This window comes from Gossypium arboreum, chromosome 5, assembly GCF_025698485.1.
Source record: "Gossypium arboreum isolate Shixiya-1 chromosome 5, ASM2569848v2, whole genome shotgun sequence".
Taxonomy (NCBI): domain Eukaryota; kingdom Viridiplantae; phylum Streptophyta; class Magnoliopsida; order Malvales; family Malvaceae; genus Gossypium; species Gossypium arboreum.
Genome location: NC_069074.1, coordinates 82,140,816 through 82,159,139, shown reverse-complemented (window position 1 = coordinate 82,159,139; position 18,324 = coordinate 82,140,816). Strand labels below are relative to the sequence as shown.

The window sequence follows — 18,324 nt, the reverse complement described above, 5'->3', positions numbered from 1 at the left end:
TCATGTTGTGTTATATTAAATCTTATTTTTATCTCCCTGTTGTGATTATTTTTCTACAAGTTGTGTTGTTTTGTTTTGTGGGCATTTGAGTTCTGATTACATTCCTTACAAATTTTGACTCTCTTCAACAATATTTCCTTTATTTGTTTTCTTTCAAATTGTTTATAGTTAACTTTGCAAATAATTTACACAACAGTCCGTGTCGAGACGATACTCTTTACTTACTACTTATTACTTGTACGACCGTGTACACTTGCACGTAATCACGCAAAACATCTATTTTACAAAATTCCACATTTTAGTCATTAATGACAAAGCTATCAAAATTTCACTTGCAATCTAGTCCTACTAATGATTAAACTTAACATGTTAGCCATTAACACTAAAAACTTTAACAGTTATTTTAGTCATGCTAATCCTTCAATGGTAGTTTTTCAAATCTTTAGCAATTTTGCAAAATAGTTCCTGGGCTAATTAAATCAAATTCCCAAAATCTAAAAAATATAAAAATTACAAGAAATAGAAAAGAATTTACTCACCAAATAAAAACCGAAAGCTTTGATCCCTAAGACAGCTTCCAAAAATGGGTGGAAGGTTGAAGATGAAAATGTGATTTCTCTCTCCTTCCACTTTAAGCTATATGTTTTATTTTATTTTATTTCAACTTATAAAATCTTTTTTTATAATTTATTTTAATCTTTCAAAGTTACTAAACTGCCCACCATATCAAAAGTTGGCTTAATTGCCATATTAGTCCATATAGTTTCATTATCAATAGCGATTAAATTTTACGATTTTTACGATTTAGTCTTTGCATCCTAATTAATCATTCAATCACCAAAAATGTCGCACCAAAACTCAATTTAACTCTAATATAGACTCGTTAGTATTCAATAATAATATTAACAAACTTGATCATTGGAGAACAGGGTTCCGAAACCATCACTTTCGATACCACTAAAATAGGGCTGTTACAATTGTATTCCCAAAACTTTTAACATTCAGGTGAACTTCAACATCTAGCACCAATGAAAAACTAGTTCTTGCTCAATATATCGAAGGTCACATTAGGAACAAGGTATCACATAATTAATATAATAGCATGCACATTATAGATATTCAATAACATAAACTATGCAATATTAAAAGTAATAAGTAAATATATTTTTGGTTCTTGAATTTAAAACATCAAATTACATATTTCATAATATATATTGGTTTAGAAAATAATTTCTTAAGCACAAAAAAGTTTAATTTTTTAAAATCGACCATTGTGATATTTATAACAATAAACTTTAATTGAAATGATACCTATGCTTTATATGATATGGTTAAGTCAATCCTAACTTTCTACTAAACGATCTTCTCCATTATTCTCTAACCATGACCTTCTTCGAAAGTTAATTCTCTTTATAACCAGAATTGTGCATTTTCCTTAAGAAATAAAATTTATTCTGTAAAATAAATTTTCACTATTTTCTAACAAAATAACGATATAGAATAATTTGTGTTTGTCAATAGCTCAGCACGTAGTTCTTATTTATACAGAATTAATACAAGAGTTATGTTTGAATAAGGTCTGATCAAATAATAAATTTAAATAGAAACTGCAACTTCTAATCTAAGTAGAAGTATAGGGAGCAACATCATACCATTAATAACACTAGGTTTCCATCCATTATGTTCTATAAGGTCTAGTTGGGCATTTCATGCATTGGGTTCAATTATATGTGTTATTTAGACTTTATTCAATTTATCCAGCCCAATATTTATTTTTATTTCCTAAAATATTATTTATCTAATTAATTAAATTAACTAAACTATTTTCTTAATTACATTATTTTCTCAATCCAATCTAGTTTTCTTAAAGTTATAGCAACTTTACTATATTAGAATCTCTGAGGAAAATATATTTAATTGTCTTATCCAACAAATTCATGATGACTAATTAATTTAATTTTTCTTCAAAATTCATAATATTTTGAAGAACTTAAATTTATTTCTAAGTCATCTTTTGCACTTAACAAAAAAACACATTCACTATGACTAGTGATACATGCGATCTATTTCTCCTAGTTCATCATTTTCATTCATTTCATATTATTGGTTTTATATGCAATTCGTTTCTAGTTATCTTGAGCTAGCAGAGAAATCAATTGGATATATATAATTAGGGCTCAAAATAATTTGTAATTAAGTTCCGCCTATTCGTCTATTAATCATAACATTATTTAGTGGTGTGTCGTTGAAAGCACCAAATATATCTTATCCTTAAATAATGAAAAGAAATAGTATAAGGGGAGTAGGGTTAAATCCTTAGGGGCTGGATCGCCACAGCTCCTTGTTTCTCGAAATCCCGGGGACAGTCGTGCCCAAGAAAAATAGTTGACTTGGAAAAAATAAAATAAAACAAAATCAAAAATATGATTGAGTTGAAATTAAATAGATTGAAATCGTAATTGTGATAAGAAGTAGAATTGAGAAAAATGGGTTTTTCAATCAAGAGATTCCGGCCTCTGGTTATCTCGATCCTCCTTTGGTTCAATAATATGCTTTTAGGTGATCCTTCTCATGACTGAAGAAGCTAGTTATAGTGGAAGAGGATGCCTACTACCACCAAATCTACTTAGGTTATAGCCTTACGATCTAGAGGAACCTGACTCTAGCCAACCGTAACTTTTGTAGGACCGTCTTACACTAGATCATCGTTTCTCAATGGCGAATGCCACGCTATTTCATCTCTTGGGCTCGACAACCTTTGATGCAGTAAGTTAGTGAACTGACTGTGCAACCTTTCCAAAACATACAAAGTGGTCGTCTTTGCACAAGATGAAAAGATTACTTTTGGAAGGACATGGACAGAAGCGTCAGTCCCGTAATGCAGAGAAATGATGAATACTCATTGAGAAGGGCTAAGTACGAGTTCTAAGCCTAATGAACTCTTTTGGAGGAGTCTTGATAACCTTTGGCTAGATGAATTTAGTTACTCATATTTTTTGGGAAAAAACACAAGTTTTAATGAAATGGAATTTTATTGAAAAAGAAACAAAAATGCTAAGAGCTTTAGGGGGAAGGAGTTTTTTGTAGAAGTGAAGAGTGGATATTCATGTCACTCCATCCCCTATCTATAGTACATGAAAGAACCTAGTTTGTTCATATTTAAACACTAGATGATAATGTTTGAGAGATATAATTTGAAATTATATCTAAACAATATAATAATCCTAACAATAATCCAAAAAACAAAATTCAAATTTAAACAAAGTTTTATGTTCATAAATCTCTTCTTTGAAATTTTGCCCCAAATCTTCTACATTTTGTATTTTCGGCACCATTTTTTCCCTATTTCGCATGTTGACCCATTTTGTCTTTAAATTCACCCTTTTCCCTTAAATTTCTTTTTGCCTTCAATTTAGTCCCTACAAGATAAAAAAACCGTAAACAACACAAATTAGTAGGATTGTACTCAAAATATATATGTAATTAACACACAAAACATAAAAGTATGTCATTTTAGAATATTATCATTTAGTCATGAAGTCATTTTACTAAAGTATCATGATTGAGCTCTCCATTATTATATCTCATTACGAAAGCTACTCAATAACTGCTCATCCAATGACCTTATTATAAGTGTGTTACTCTTATAGGATATCTTAATCTCTTTGAGATAAATTAGTTCCCCAAAATGATTATATTTTATCTCATAATAACTATTACATCTTCCTTTCCTTCATGAAAAGTCAATTACTATCAAATAGTAATTAAATCATTTATCACTAAGACAAATGACTCGTGGCCACGTTACTTTTCATCTATCATGTAATGCCAATAAGATGACATATTTACCCTTTATTGGGTTATGAATTCCACTATTGTGGAATGATGCTACATCATATAAAAGTCATATACCCAATGTACTAGCTTTCGGTTTCTTATCTATTTGAACTCAGGCTTTCATTTACATCAAAGTATTAGAGTCAAGTATACATAGTCCATCATCCACTTAAGATTAAACTATGTTACACTATGAATGTCATAAGTGAATAAATCCATAAACGAATCTAGGATCTATATTACTTGGGTCATCTTCGATGTACTGTTACTCCAATCAATCACATCTATGTCTCTATCTTCTGGGAGTCATTTGTTTCGATACCCAAGATAATGTATCTCCCTAATTGAACTTGATAGATGACATATTAGTCTTTCAATTAATTTGCTCAATTTGGATTAGATTAAGGACATGTTTAGGTTATCTACTAATATGAATTGACTTTCTGTATTACAATTCGACAATGTAATAGCACTTAGTATTAGTTAAACATTAGATAATCAATGAGTTAATATTTGCTTTCATTTTGTTTTACATGCAAAAACCATTAAAGACAATATATGAAGATATTAATGATTCTAATGAATATTTTATTAAATCAACTTTGTTCGAAAAATTAAAAGTACATAGAGACAAAATCATTACACTAAAAGTACTAAATCCCAACATAAACTTCATGAATAACTATTATTTTTATGAATAATAGTAAACAAAAGAACTTAAACAGAAAAATATACCATGATTATAAAACTTTAACATATAAAAACAAAAGCCTAATGGTCATAATTAGTTAGAAGTTTGGTTATCTTTATTCCTTTCCTACAGTTTAATGTTTGGAAACTTTCTAATGTTTGATATGTGTTAATGGTTAAGGAGGCAAATTTCAAATTTAATGGTAAGTGTGTGTAGGTTAAAACCAAAGGAAAAAGATTGAAAATCATGTTATGTAATATAAAACAAAAGGAAATTATAGTAAGAACAAAAGAGTATTTTTTTTTTATTTCAATCACATACAAACTTTATACATACCTCTATTTATAAGTTTTCCAATATCATAACACCTTGTAATTTATGGCGATGTAATTGCATGATTTTATAGCTTAAAATATGTCACAAGTTTCTGTATGTGGTAAATATGCTCATGGTTCATGTCGGGCTTAAGCATAATATTAATATACTTTATGCTTACCTAAGTTCAGTTCGGCTCGAAATATGGGCCTAAAATTTTGCCCAAACCCGTCCATTATTTTAATGTATATATTAGAGTAGTATTACATATTTAGTATAAGTTTATTTTCTTTAAAGTGTTCTAAGTTACATAATATATAAAAATAACATAATATAAAGTATTAGAAACTTAAAAAACAGATCGGGCTAGGCTCGGGCCTTAAATGTTCAAGCCCGAGCCCGACCCAAATTTTAAACAAGCCTACTTTTTTTGCCCAAAATCATTTCCCGAGCCTAATATTTTTGCCCAAACCCTACCATATTTCAAGCGGACTTTCAAGCCTGGACGGGTACCCCAACCTATGAACAAGTCTATTTGGTAGCCATGAAAATAAAAAAAATGAGGTTGCAATAAACTTGAATTCAACAAAAAAAAATAGTAGTGCTAGCAGTTCGATCTAAAATTTTGAAATCCGAAAAATAGAGGGACTAAATTCTTAAAAATAATAGTAAGAGACTGAATTTTAAATTTACAAATAACATAAGGACTTATAACATATTTTAATCAATTTTATACCAAGATAATAATTTTCGTATGGTTAGCCCAACTTTCTAAACTCTGGACTCTCGCATCCATTGGGCCATTGATCCAGTCATATTACAGGCTACAAAGTCACGTGCAAACTCTAACAGTCACGTGATGAGAACCTCAATAAATCCTTCCTATCCCTATATTAGTAGAGTGGTTTCCCCACTACTCAAAAGGAATGGCGGGAAAATCTGTCCCTTAAATCTCCCAATTCTGACTCCAAAACCTTGTTAAGAACCCCCAAGAAATGTCCCAAATTGAAACCCTAGGTATTCTCGAGGAGATCCAAGCACTTGTCTCCGATAAACTTCAAGTAGTAAGTTCTATTATGTTAAATTTTTCTTCTTTTTTTTTTTTTTTTTCTGAATTCGCCTTCATATCGACTTGATTCTTCGAATTTTTTTCCGGGTTTTTGATAATATGTCTTTTTTCTTTTGCAAATTTTGATCTTTCCCTCTCGTGGTCTTAAATTCATGGGTTTTCTCCCTTTTATTACTTTTTACTAATTTTATTGCATAAATTGATTTCTAGGTTTGGTTAAAAATGAAGCATCCTTTGATTACTCTGGGAACTTGCAGGAAATTAGTTCCTCTTCCGTTTTTCGTGTTATTATTTTGTGTTCTCTTATAGGTTAGATTTTGGGACTTGAAAAAGCCTGTTAATTTTAACTGAAATAAACTTAATTTGTAAGATAGTAATTCTGGCCCAAGGTGGAATTGTAGAATATAAGGGTTTGATTGAAATGATTTTTTGTTCGCAAGTTGAATGAAGATTTTGATATAGATGATACAGGATTAGGACTACAACTGGCTTCTCCTTGTTTTATCTTCCTGATTTTTTATGATCAAAGAAAATTGTCTTTGAGTAATTTTATAATATTGGTCCCTGTGACATTTCTTTCTTTGTAGGCTAGAAACTTCATTACAGTATGGGAGTTCATATAAAATTTCTTTTCTTTTGGTTTAAAATGAAATTTCCTTTCAGGTATCCTACAAGTGGTTGAGTCGTAATTTTTTAGTCTCATCCAATGTTGCAAAGAGGTAATTTTTCCCCGCCAAGAATGTAGTTAGAGTTTACATGCACAGATAGAGCAATGTACATCATAGACTCATAATCATAATGTTGACAGACTAATAAACAGTCGTACGTATACTTAGATTGCTTGCAGAGTTTGTTGAGAAACATGGAAGTGGCTTAGAAGTTGTATATAGTTTGTCTGGCTGGTTGAAGAACTCTCCATCAAATTATCATATTCAGCTCGTGACAGGGCCTAAACTTTCGGGTACTTTCCACAATAATTTAATTTTGTTCCACTTATTCTAGTATGTATGCCGTTAAGGGTGTGCATGGTTTATATCCATGCTTGCGTACAAGCTCATGACCATTCTTGGAATAGATGACCTAATTGGCAAAGTAGTCAACAGTTCATTCAATTATGGTCTCCATAATAATATTTATGTTGTTTGGCTAGTAAAATTAGATAAAAGGGATTAATGGCAATTCTTTTTTCCTTAATTTCTTGCAGAGGCCAAGCAAGTATATGATGGCAATTGCAGAGTTCATGTGTATAGTGTGCAAGCTTGCATCCCAAAGGACCTGGCTGCACTTTGGAATACTGAATTTATACAAGCTGAAGAGCTCTTCAAGCAGCCCACCTCAGTGGATAATTGCTTGAGAGATAACAGGTACCCTACTTCCGTAACTAATCATTACAGCAATGGGAGCGAGAAGATTTCATGTTGCATTGGTGGTTCCTTCATGTTAATTACTTTTTTCAGTCCTTGTACTTCCCGTTGAGATATTCTAGTTACTTATCTATGCATTTAATGAAGGGGATTTAACTAGCATGTTGCTTTCCAGTTATACTTTTTTGTCAATAGCAATTCATAGAAGGGTATTGGTAAGAAATAAATGCAATGTCCTGGTTCAGGGAGATAGGAGTCATTGTGAGTTCAAGATATATGTAAGTTAGCTCATTTTAATCCCAAGGTGTTGATGGATTTTCACATGATAGTTCCTTGATCAGATAAACATTAAGAAAACTCTATCTGTAATTTATATCTCTTGTCCTTAAATGTTTTCTTCAGATTCTGTGGGATTTCAAATTCATTTGTCAAGCGCAATGTCGATGGTACTCCTGCGAAGGTTGCAACTGCACAGCCAAATAGTGTGGGAATCTCAGGACTGTCCATGCATAATTCTGCTCAATCCAATGCTCCTCAACAAAATAAGGTTCAGCAATCAAGCTCAAAAGTTGCTCAGAAGCCTCCCATTGTGATAAAAGGTATCAAAAGCGACAGTATCAGTGGTGAAGTCCATGATTTGGTCACCAAGCCTTCTGCTGATAAAGAAAAAAATATTTCCTTTCCTTCTAATAAAAAGAAAGGCCAGAATGATAAAGGCTCCACTGGAAATGGAGGTTCATTAGCAAATTTCTGGGATCGTGCATCTGCAAAACCAAAAACCTGTTCAGCGCCCGCAGATAATAGTGATTCCATACAAAATTTTAATGGTTTGTTGCCATTTGTCCTATTACTAGAGTTTCTTTCTTATATGATGTTTTAAGTGCATTCTACAAATTATACTGCGATTTGTTTCAACAATTTAGAGCTTGTATTACTTTAGTTGTTCTGCTATTTAAATTTTTGCTTTTCTAAAACACATTTTATATTCATAGTTACTTCTTTTCTCATTTATATAATTTCCTTTCTACATTATTTATTTACTGCAGATGCACAAGTTTCATCTTGTGAAGCAGTAGAACATGAGAACAGTGACATTGATGCTCAAGAAGTTAATTTTGGGAGAGCTTCTAATAGTGAAGGGAATAGGAAACGGAGGGTAGTTTTCGATTTATCAGATGAAGATGAGTATGAAGATGCTGTCAATCTAGCTTCACCTGATCCCCCTAAAAGGAAATCATTTTTAGATTCAAAACAAAATTCTAAAACTTCAGTTCCAGAGAGGCCCGATGTAGACAAACCAGACAAAGATGAAGTAACAGTTAAGGAAGAGAGAACTGCTAATAGAGAACCCAATAGATCACTGGGGGAAGAAACTTCACTTGGCAGCAAAAGCAAAAATGGTAAGAATTCCTCTTCGGTCAAGCTTGAAAGCCAGCTTCCTGAAACTGATTTAAAGAAGGATAAAGTGACTGATGCCTCATCAAATTCACCTAAAAGGAGGAAAGTGTTGAAGACACGTATTGATGACCGTGGAAGAGAAGGTAAAATCCAATGCCTAGCCTTCTTCTTAGGTCAATTAGGGTTTCAAATATTGAAAAAAAAAGGGGTTTATCTTTGACTTTTGTTTATTTATTTTAGCATAGCTATCATTGTGCTACATTTCCTCATTGAAGGTATACTCTTTTGAAGTTCCTTCAATGCCAATGGCTTTGCTAATGCAATTAAATTTTCTCATGACTATGCCAAACTTAAATTTAATCACTGGAAATTTTTACTTACGTATATCTTTCTTTCTATGAGAAATACGAATTATTTATCCTCTTTTTTCCCCCTTAAGTGCACTAAATTGGAACAAACAGTGTTATTGCCAAATTAATATTTTCTCACATCATTTTTTTCCATATATGTTAATATTAGTTACTGAGGTAGTTTGGGAAGGCGAGGAGACAGAGGTGAAGAAGGTTGAAAGTGACGTGCCGAAGAAAGCTAGTGGAGCAACCAATGCTACCACCAATACTGTCACAAATACTAATAGCCGGTAATGCTATTTTCTCTTCATTTTTTCTTACATGTCGGTAGTTCATATTTTGCCTTTAGCATAAACTTGTCTGCACCTACTGTAAGGAGGGAAGAAAACAGAGAAAAAAGATGGAATCGAATATGCGTGTAAACTCTTTCTGGTGCTTGTACTGCATCTTGTCTGATTTTGCTAGTTCAAGAAATCGAAATATTGGTAGGTCTTTAAGCTATGCTGACAATGAGGATGCTTGCCTTTACTTAGGCCAATCTTTGTTCCTGTTGACTTAGATATGTGATCGTCGGTCTGATCTAACTGTTTGAATCATTGATGCAGGCCTGCTGTAGCCAAAAGGTCCCCTGCAGTTGGAACCGCTGCACCATCTAATCCGGGAGGTAAAACGGGAAACAAGAAAGCTGGAAATGCAAAGGATCCTAAGCAAGGAAACATTCTATCTTTCTTCAAAAAGGTCTGATCAGTGATATCAAGCGCTTTTTGCTTTTTCCTTCCCTTTCTATATGAACTTGCGGTAGTGAAAAGTTGCTTTAACAGACATCAATAGATGTTCATGTACATTTTCCCAGATTATTATGAATGAATTCTACGATAGCTTCAGAAGTGGTAATCTTGTTCTTTTCCTTTTTCATCGAAGAAAATTTTGAAATTCAGAAAAAGAAAAAAACCCGATCACCAAGCCAGATGATCAGATATTCTATCTTGTTTAAGTCTTGGCTGAGAAAATTCTCATGACAAGAAAAATGACAAGACGAGGTGCAGATAGCGAAGTTTGGAATCTGCACCTCCAGGCTCTGGCAATGCTCTGATATCAGAGATCGCACAGATGCATGCTCTATTGATTCAACTCAGTTATTCTAGTTTTACTTGGACAACTATATTCGTTTTGCTTGCTGTAGAATATATATATATATATATATATATATTAGATCTTCATATATAGAAACTTACAGTAACCTAATGAATATCGAAAGTAAACACAAGTTAGAAAAGGGCACACAATTGGCCCTGAGTTCATAAAGGGTTTCAAAGAAGAGAGTAATATACATGATTTATATTCAAATTTGCACACGTTTGCCCTTGATATTCTCTCTATTTTCAATTATCTCGGATCATGTTCGTTGGCTCGCTCAAAACATACTTCGGTAGTTCATACTTGGCACCTACAAAGAAGAGTTGGTGCAAGACATGTCAGAAGAAATTTCAAGCCAGAAAAAGGCATATTTTGGGGCTAGAATGGTTATCGAAATCTGATGCAGCAAGGTCTGCTTACCTCTTTCATCATAGCAGATAGTTAGATCAGTATTTTGGACTATGACCCCTGCACAGTCCACAATAACTTGAGCCTGGCTTAAATCGGGTTCAGCAGCAGCAGCCCGAAGTGCATCCCAGATTTCTAGAGTCCAAAAAGTTGGCATTTACATTTAAGTTCATGAGAAAATCACCAGATTATTCACATTTAAGCAGATTAAAAAATAAAAATGCCCTACTGCAAGTAAAAAGGGTAAGAAAGCCAACCTGTTCAATATAAATTCAATCATTTACTTGGAATTTTCTATTCTACAGTAAAAACTGAATTGCATATTAGCAAAATAACCGGACTTCTTGTTGATACCAGAAACTGAAGACTCCTAAATATCAATGTTTAGTATCACAATCATACCTATGGAAAGGCTTCTAAGGAGACCTTTTAGTTTCCATTAGTAACTCTTATCTGGTCAATCAAACACCAAACCTGAGTTATCTTCAACGTATCGATAAGCCAGTTCAACATTCATGCTTTCCTGTCGGTCAGCTAAAGAGTTGGCCTACCTAGTTAGTTCATACATATCAGTTTCAATTGATTCCCATGAATGCTTTAAGTAATAGTACAGATAATTAAAGATCTTATGTTATATTGCATTGGGGATTCAGAACTTGAACAATGAACAAGGAAACACCTTGCAGCATGAATTCTAGGGACCAAGTACAATCATTCTATATTTATAGTTCCTGGCCTAACATCCAAGCCAACTCGAAACGAATATATCAGTTTAGTTTGATTCAGTTTGCTAAAAAGCGGATCCACCATATAACTAGGTCTGCATATTGGTGGTTTAGTTGCCATTATCAGATTAACCACTAAGTTTTTCAGCTCATACAGAAAAGAAGATTTTCTATACTTGGTCAACTCAAGATCAACAACATTCCTTCACACTTGCGGAAATCGAGAATATCTACATGCGAAGATGTTCATAATCTTAGGCATGTTTATCTACATGCGAAGATGTTCATAATCTTAGGCATGTTAACCTAAATGGCAATAAGTTATAGAGAAAAACCACCTTTTTGGCCACCGTAATGAGGCGCAGTGTCCCAAAACTCATCACGCATCTGCTCGAGTTCAGACTTTGTTATCGGCTGAGGATGTTTCCATGGTTTTGGCTTTCGAATCTTTTTCGCATTCCCTATCAGAACCAAATCGTCCACGATATGATTAACTCCGTATATACTTCAAATGCAAATCGAGAAGTATGAGTTCATACAGCATGCTCATCAGAGAGAGTTAATGAATTGAAATACTAAAATACTACAAAAAAGAAATGCAAATGGAGAAGTATGAGTTCATACAGCATGTTAATCGGAAAGAGTTAATGAATTGAAATACTGAAATCCTAAAATACTACAAAAGATAGCATAATGTTCCATGTGTATTCAATCTTTTTGCAAAATTAGAGGATAATGATTAACAAATAATGCAGTTGCAACTCCAAGAAAAATTTCAAATTAATATCTAAGTATTCAAATTAAGTTAATAACAACATTATTTATACAATTAAAAGGAGATTTAAGTTTTTTTTAAAGTTTTTTGTTTTTTAATATTTCCAGGAAAAAAAACTATAATTATGGTAGAACTCGATAGCCAAAATGTTGTTAATCTCTTCAAACTTTAAAAAAAAAATGAAAAAAAAATGAAAAAAATTGAAACAAAAATGGAAAAAAAAAGTGCAGCCTTTCAGCTGGTTAGAAAATATCAGAAACTTTAACTGAATAGCTCAAAGTTTTCTTGGGCTCAATCAATTCAACGATGCTGTCATTGTCCCTTTAAGCTTCCAATTTTCCCACGATTTTCTCAGAAACCAAACAGGAAAAACAAGGAAAAGAAAAAAAAAGAGCAAGTAAAATGAAAAACCATCACCGTCTCCTTTGGCCGGCGTCGATCCAACACACCCCATTCTGCTATTCTTCTAAAGCACAAAAACTCACCAATCTTCAAAGCTCGAAAAATGAAATTCAGAGCAAATTCTTGTTCATTGCAATTTCAGTCAAACTATGTCTGAAGTAAAAAAGATAGATAAGGAGATGAAATTATCCCGGTGAAAAAGGCGACGAGTTTTCCGGCGAGTTAAATTAAAATTTAAAAGGAAAAACAAACTGATGATTGTGTAAATAATAATGTGATAATTAAAAGAAAAAAGAAAAGGAAAATCGTGAATCGATTGAGACAGTGGTGGTTGGGTTGGCTGTCATCATGCTCCTCTGTTTTTATTATTTTATTATTTAATCTTTCCAGCCTTTTCTTGGACTTCCAATAATTAATTTTATCTTGTGTTCTATCAATTTTTACAATTTAAACCCTTTTAAGTTTGATGGATTTACAATTAGGTCCTTCCAACTCTAAATTTATTCTTTAATAATGTTTTAAATTATAGGAATGCACAAACCTTAAAAGGAATAAAGATGAAATACCTAAAAGTATTGTCTATAGAATCTTTATGATGGGGTTTACATATTTTAATTAAAAATAAATTATATTTTTAATGTGAATACTTTAAAATAGAAATTCAGATCAAATTATAAAAAATTAAGTGTTTGGTGGAAGAGAAATTGCCAAGTCATTATTGGATGATGATTTGGATTTGTGTTGGGTCCACATTGTAATTTTCCCTTTAAGATAATTGGGCCCTACATTGGCGGCTTTGGAAAAATCTAAGGGTCTTGGAGAATGTGATGTGATGCTATTTTCCTTGACAATTTCTTTCCAAATAAGGATTAAAAAAAAAAACAACCTGTTGTTCCATAATAATTTTGGATAATTTTCCTTTTATTAAAATAATATGAAAATTAAATTATTTATCCACATAATATAATATTTAAATTATTTATCTTAATTTGAAATTATTATTATTAATTTTAGTATTGTTACGTGGATTTATTAAGATAAGTTATTTTTAAAGTTAAATTATGTTTTTAATCCCTTTCTTTTATAAAAGTTATAGATTTAGTCATTATACTTTAATTTGGTCATTTTAATCCCTATACATTTTGAATTATAAAATTTTAGTCTTCACCAAACGTTAACTACTAAATTTATAATGTTAAGTTCTACTATTTTCAAAATCTGATGTGAAAATACATTATCATATGTGTAATGTCATATCGGTTTGTTATGTCCACATATTATTGACTAAAAATTCAGTTAATGGATTAGCGATTATCATTTGCATCAAGACTGAAATTTCAAAATTCGAAAATTATAGGACTTTATAATGATCCAATTGGAGAATATTAACTAAATCTACAACTGTATGCATGGTATATGGCTAGTAATTAAATTTAACCGAACAAATTTTGTAATACCCCAAACCCGGCCTAGACGTTATGGCCAAATTTGACGGTGTCAAATTGAAGTATTTTTCGAAACCATAATTTCATTGGAAAGCCCGTTATATATTAAAACCTTATTATATCATTAATGAAAATTTGTAAATCATATTAGATTGTTATTACACTTTAAAACTATGTTTGTTATGGAAGCTTTAAAATTATATTAAGAAGACGTGGTGTTTCTGAAAAACAGTTATCTTTTGAAAACACGTCTTCTTCCTACAACTAGCAGTTTATATCAAAGCAAGTAAAAATCTCAAATTAAAAGTTAAAACCTTAGAGAGGTCTTATTACATAAATAAATACCCAATTCGAAATTTAATAGTAAATAAAAGTCAAATATAAAGCAGGAGCAGTAGTGTGGCCACCTCCGAATCCCTCGCAGCACCGATCCATCTAAGGCTGAGGATTTCCTGTACAGATAAACAGAGGGGTGAGTTTACGAAAACTCAGTGTGTAATCCCCTAACAAACAAGCAGTCAATCATTCAATAGATAGATGCAGTTTGGGCCTGAGCTCGTTACAATATCAGTATCAATGTGAGCCTTAGCCCATTACAGTAATAGTATCAGTGCAGTAATGCAATTAGAAATCCTACCCAATCCAACCTCTACACACCACTCCATCCCGCCAAACACACCATGCAGGGATAAAATCGACCCACCCAGTCAAACACACCAAGATTAGCACCAGTTGCGGCACTAAATAATATTGCAACAAAGCTACCAGTGATATGAACGGTTTAAAGCCATCAGTATGTCCACAGTCGTCTTGGGCGACCCGTGCAACTTTAAGTCCACAGTCATGTTGGGCGACTTGTGTGACCATATCAGTGCGGTATACTTCCTCCAAAATAACAATTCCAACCCCATGCAACATGTCATGCATCGTATCATAATATCTTACGTGGATGCAACATACATATAACGTGGCATGCTCAAATACAGTCATACACATCGTAGGGCAAATCAGTCATTTTACCTTATAGGGGTATTACAGTCATTTTACCCTACAGGGGTATTACAGTCATTTTACCTTATAAGGGTATTTCAGTCATTTTACCCTATGGGAGTATTTCGATCATTTTACCCTATAGGGGTATTTCGGTCATTTTATACTATGGGGGTATTTTGGTCACCATTTCGGCCCAACATGACCCAAAACGGCCTAAGCCCATGAGATCGCCCATGGTGGCCTCTCGTAATCCAGTACCTACGTTTATGCATTTGGGGTTACCACACGAGCAATTGCACGCTCATGTGGCATCAACGGTCCTATTTTTCGGCTTTTGCTAATTTACGGTTAAGACAATGATTACACACTTGATTGCCAAAAGGCGCAGAAGCCAACGAACACCAACCTATATTGAATCAATCACTCTGTCAGTCCTTTAATCAATAGGGTTAATCACCCTCTTTTAACACTTAATCTTAAAATAATATTGATACTTGCCTTACTTGAACGAGAGTGATTTAGCCCCCCTAAACTACCACCAAGATTAACTCACGATCCTTGGCAAAAATTTGTACTACAACCCACTCTCGTTAACCATTACCAAAAGCGTAAAATAACCTGAACCAAGCGATTAACCACTTACCGAAACAAAGCGCTGAGAATGATGGATAACAGTAATTGGCCTACAAAGGCACCCCCTAAACCCGAACCAAGAAGTGGTACAACCACTCCTAGTAGTGCCGGCAGAGAAAAGAAAATGTTAACAGGGAGATTATATCGACTGAAGAAATGAAGGAGAAGAAAACAACCGTGAACCCAAATAGACATGGTGGCTTACCTCAATTAAATGCAGAAAGAGGTTCGGCTACAAGAGAATCCGGCAAGGACAACTCGACGAAAGCCGAAAAAATAGAGAGGGGAAGAAACAAGAGTATTCGGCCAATGCACCAAAAAGAAATAGTGAGGGCTCAAAATAGATAGAGAAGGCTAGCGAAGATTCGGCAATAAGAGATAGTAGTATTTGGCCTAAAAGAGCAACATGAAAAGGGGAGAAAATTTGAGTAAATGGAGAGAGAGCAGAAAAGAGAAGAAAGGAAAAATGATAGACAGGGGATTAGAGGAAAAAGTAAAACTGAAGGCAAAAAAAACCGAAAACCCAAAGTCCCTAGCAGTATTTGGTACAGTAGCAAAAAGGCAATAAAGAATGTTGACAAAACCAACGTGGAGAGGAAAAAAATGAAAATGAGGAGCTAACACACCCCTACCGAAATTTGAGTCCAAGATAGTTCCAATTTTAGTTCAAACTCTAAACAAGCCTTAAGACTCTCTACAATATCCTCCCAATATTTGGCTAACACTCCGACCCCATTGATCTACTCCTCAAATCACTCCAACTTCTCACCTATCAGACTTTTAATGCAACACCAATACTAGCCGTCCAAAGTATCAAAAATTGACCCCCTTATTGCGCAAACGAGGACTCGAACTTCAGACCTCAGACATTAGTAACATGCCACTTACCCCCTTTACCAGCATGCTCATTGTGTCATGTTTTACCCACAATAATTTAAAAACTTACTATCCAAAAAAAAGTCCCCGTACGTTATGATTAGGAACTGCCAATCAACCATTTGATAGAACCGAATGTTAGAAACTTAGAAAGTTAATAGACAACAATACTTCAAACGTTTGAGGCAAAAACAAATTCCACTCTTACCAAAAGCTTACCACCTTGAAGCAATTCGCGTTGGGCAGAACCAACAGCTTGAGAAAAGAAAATTGGTAGGTGAGGACAGATTGATCTGAAACAGTAAACACGGGTAACAATAAGGAATATGAGAAGAGAGGAGATGGTGCCCAAAAGGTGAAAATTGAAGGGAGAAAGAAGTATGAGGTATTTGGCCTGGAAAGAAATTGAGAGATAAATGGAAGAAGAAATGAAAGAAGGGAAGGGGAAACTATCTAGTCAAAGAACCTCAACCAAATGGGGGAAGGAGAAGATGGGGTAGACGGTCAAAAAAAAGTCACCACACGAACAAGAAAATTGAGAGAGCATTTGTCCAAACCGAAAAAGCTAAGATGAAAAGGGAGTGAGAGTTCGGCCAACAACGAGATGCAAAAGAGAAGGCTTGATGGTCTCAAGAAGAATGAGAGGTGAAGAAGTAAAACATTCGGCTAGTGAGAGGAGTGCAAAACTGACAACAACAAAAGAAAAAATAAAGGTATTACCTACCTCTCTTCACACTATTCGGCCTTCGGAGAACAAAAAGAAAAGAACCCCAAAATGCCTACAAAATCGAAATGGAGTCCTCCAAATCACAAAAGCCGAATTGAGATTTTCTCCTAAAATCCCTCCTCAACTCCCTCCATGACCAATTCAAACTCCACTCCACTCCACTCCACTCAGCAGTGTTTCAGTGATCCTCTACTACCCACACGGCCAGTGCAGCAAAATAAAACACTCCATTGCTCAAAGTAGAATTTGAACCTCAAACCTCAGACATTTTTTGCTAAAGCCTAGGTTTGAACTCAAGACCTCCTACACTTCTTAGGATACATAACCACTCAAGCAGTCAATTATTTGTGTCATTTTCTTGCACAACTAAACATTTATGTGCAGCCTCCTAATGGTTCCCATGCTCAAGACCTAATAGTTCTAGGCCCAAAATTCGGGGCATTATAGATTTAACTAGTGTTTGGGTCAAGAATAAATTTCCAAAATTCAAAAAAATAAAGGGATTAAAATTGAACAATTAAAAAACCACAATGACTAAAGTTGATCAAATTAAAGTCTAGGGACTAAACCTACCACTTTTGCAAAGCACATGGGCTAATTAGAATTTAACACTTTTAATTATTACGTTTTTTTTTTGTAGTTTAGAAATTGGTTATAGTAGTTTATGATATTATCTTCCTATTAGTTATAATTAGTTTAATATATAGTTTTAATGGAGTATTATTATTTAACAGAAATGAGTTTGAAAGACCAAAGATGGAAGTCTATCAGAACTATGTAAACAAAATCAACACGTAGAGGTGATTATGGGTTAACTCGGGATTCAATAGAATTTTAGACCCGTTTTTTGTGTTTGGATTCGGTTCAACTCGAAAAATGAGTTTAAAATTTTGTACAAGCCTAACCTGGATAAAAATGTTAAAATCTAAGTTCGACCCGGCCTACCCGTATTAATTTTTTATAATATTATTTTTATAAAAAACAAAGTTAAAAATATAATACATCAAATACACTAAAAACATTAAAATAAATGTTTCCCAACAATTTGAAAATAAAATTTAAAAAAGTATTTATACTTAAAAACACTAAAATAGGTGTAACTTAACAAACACTAAAATAGGTGTAACTTAACAAACAAATGCTTCTAAAATAATAGCAAAATTAACAATAAATTAATAA

The 18,324-nt window shown here is 33.3% G+C and overlaps 2 protein-coding genes and 1 long non-coding RNA gene across 3 annotated transcripts; 1 reads left to right on the top strand and 2 right to left on the bottom strand.

Annotated features, from left to right (window-relative positions):
* Nucleotides 1–5,741: 5,741 nt before the first annotated feature.
* On the top strand, nt 5,742–9,911 carry LOC108465459 (uncharacterized). The gene is made up of 8 exons (XM_017765780.2): nt 5,742–5,907; nt 6,576–6,631; nt 6,749–6,873; nt 7,117–7,276; nt 7,679–8,103; nt 8,323–8,817; nt 9,194–9,314; nt 9,630–9,911. The coding sequence occupies exons 1-8, from the start codon at nt 5,839–5,841 to the stop codon at nt 9,766–9,768; spliced, it is 1,590 nt and encodes a 529-aa protein (XP_017621269.1). The 5' UTR covers nt 5,742–5,838; the 3' UTR covers nt 9,769–9,911.
* A 335-nt stretch (nt 9,912–10,246) lies between these two features.
* Nucleotides 10,247–12,863, bottom strand: LOC108465460 (uncharacterized). Its single transcript, XM_017765781.2, has 4 exons — nt 12,487–12,863; nt 11,633–11,755; nt 10,582–10,704; nt 10,247–10,471 (listed from the first exon to the last, which is right to left on the bottom strand). The coding sequence occupies exons 1-4, from the start codon at nt 12,521–12,523 to the stop codon at nt 10,407–10,409; spliced, it is 348 nt and encodes a 115-aa protein (XP_017621270.1). The 5' UTR covers nt 12,524–12,863; the 3' UTR covers nt 10,247–10,406.
* A 1,324-nt stretch (nt 12,864–14,187) lies between these two features.
* Nucleotides 14,188–17,499, bottom strand: LOC128293099 (uncharacterized). Its single transcript, XR_008283156.1, has 3 exons — nt 17,143–17,499; nt 16,627–16,711; nt 14,188–14,368 (listed from the first exon to the last, which is right to left on the bottom strand). It is a non-coding gene; the product is annotated as an uncharacterized LOC128293099 (long non-coding RNA).
* Between the last annotated feature and the right edge of the window lie 825 nt (nt 17,500–18,324).

What these genes read in the sequence shown, in the direction of transcription:
- LOC108465459 (XM_017765780.2), top strand. Translation starts at nt 5,839, where the DNA reads ATGTCCCAAATTGAAACCCTAGGTATTCTCGAGGAGATCCAAGCACTT. An exon ending in GACAGGGCCTAAACTTTCGG is followed by an intron (nt 6,874 to 7,116) that starts GTACTTTCCACA and finishes AATTTCTTGCAG; the next exon opens with AGGCCAAGCAAGTATATGAT. An exon ending in AATTGCTTGAGAGATAACAG is followed by an intron (nt 7,277 to 7,678) that starts GTACCCTACTTC and finishes TGTTTTCTTCAG; the next exon opens with ATTCTGTGGGATTTCAAATT.
- LOC108465460 (XM_017765781.2), bottom strand. Translation starts at nt 12,523, where the DNA reads ATGGGGTGTGTTGGATCGACGCCGGCCAAAGGAGACG. An exon ending in GACGCCGGCCAAAGGAGACG is followed by an intron (nt 11,756 to 12,486) that starts GTGATGGTTTTT and finishes TGGTTCTGATAG; the next exon opens with GGAATGCGAAAAAGATTCGA. An exon ending in TATCTGCTATGATGAAAGAG is followed by an intron (nt 10,472 to 10,581) that starts GTAAGCAGACCT and finishes TCTTCTTTGTAG; the next exon opens with GTGCCAAGTATGAACTACCG.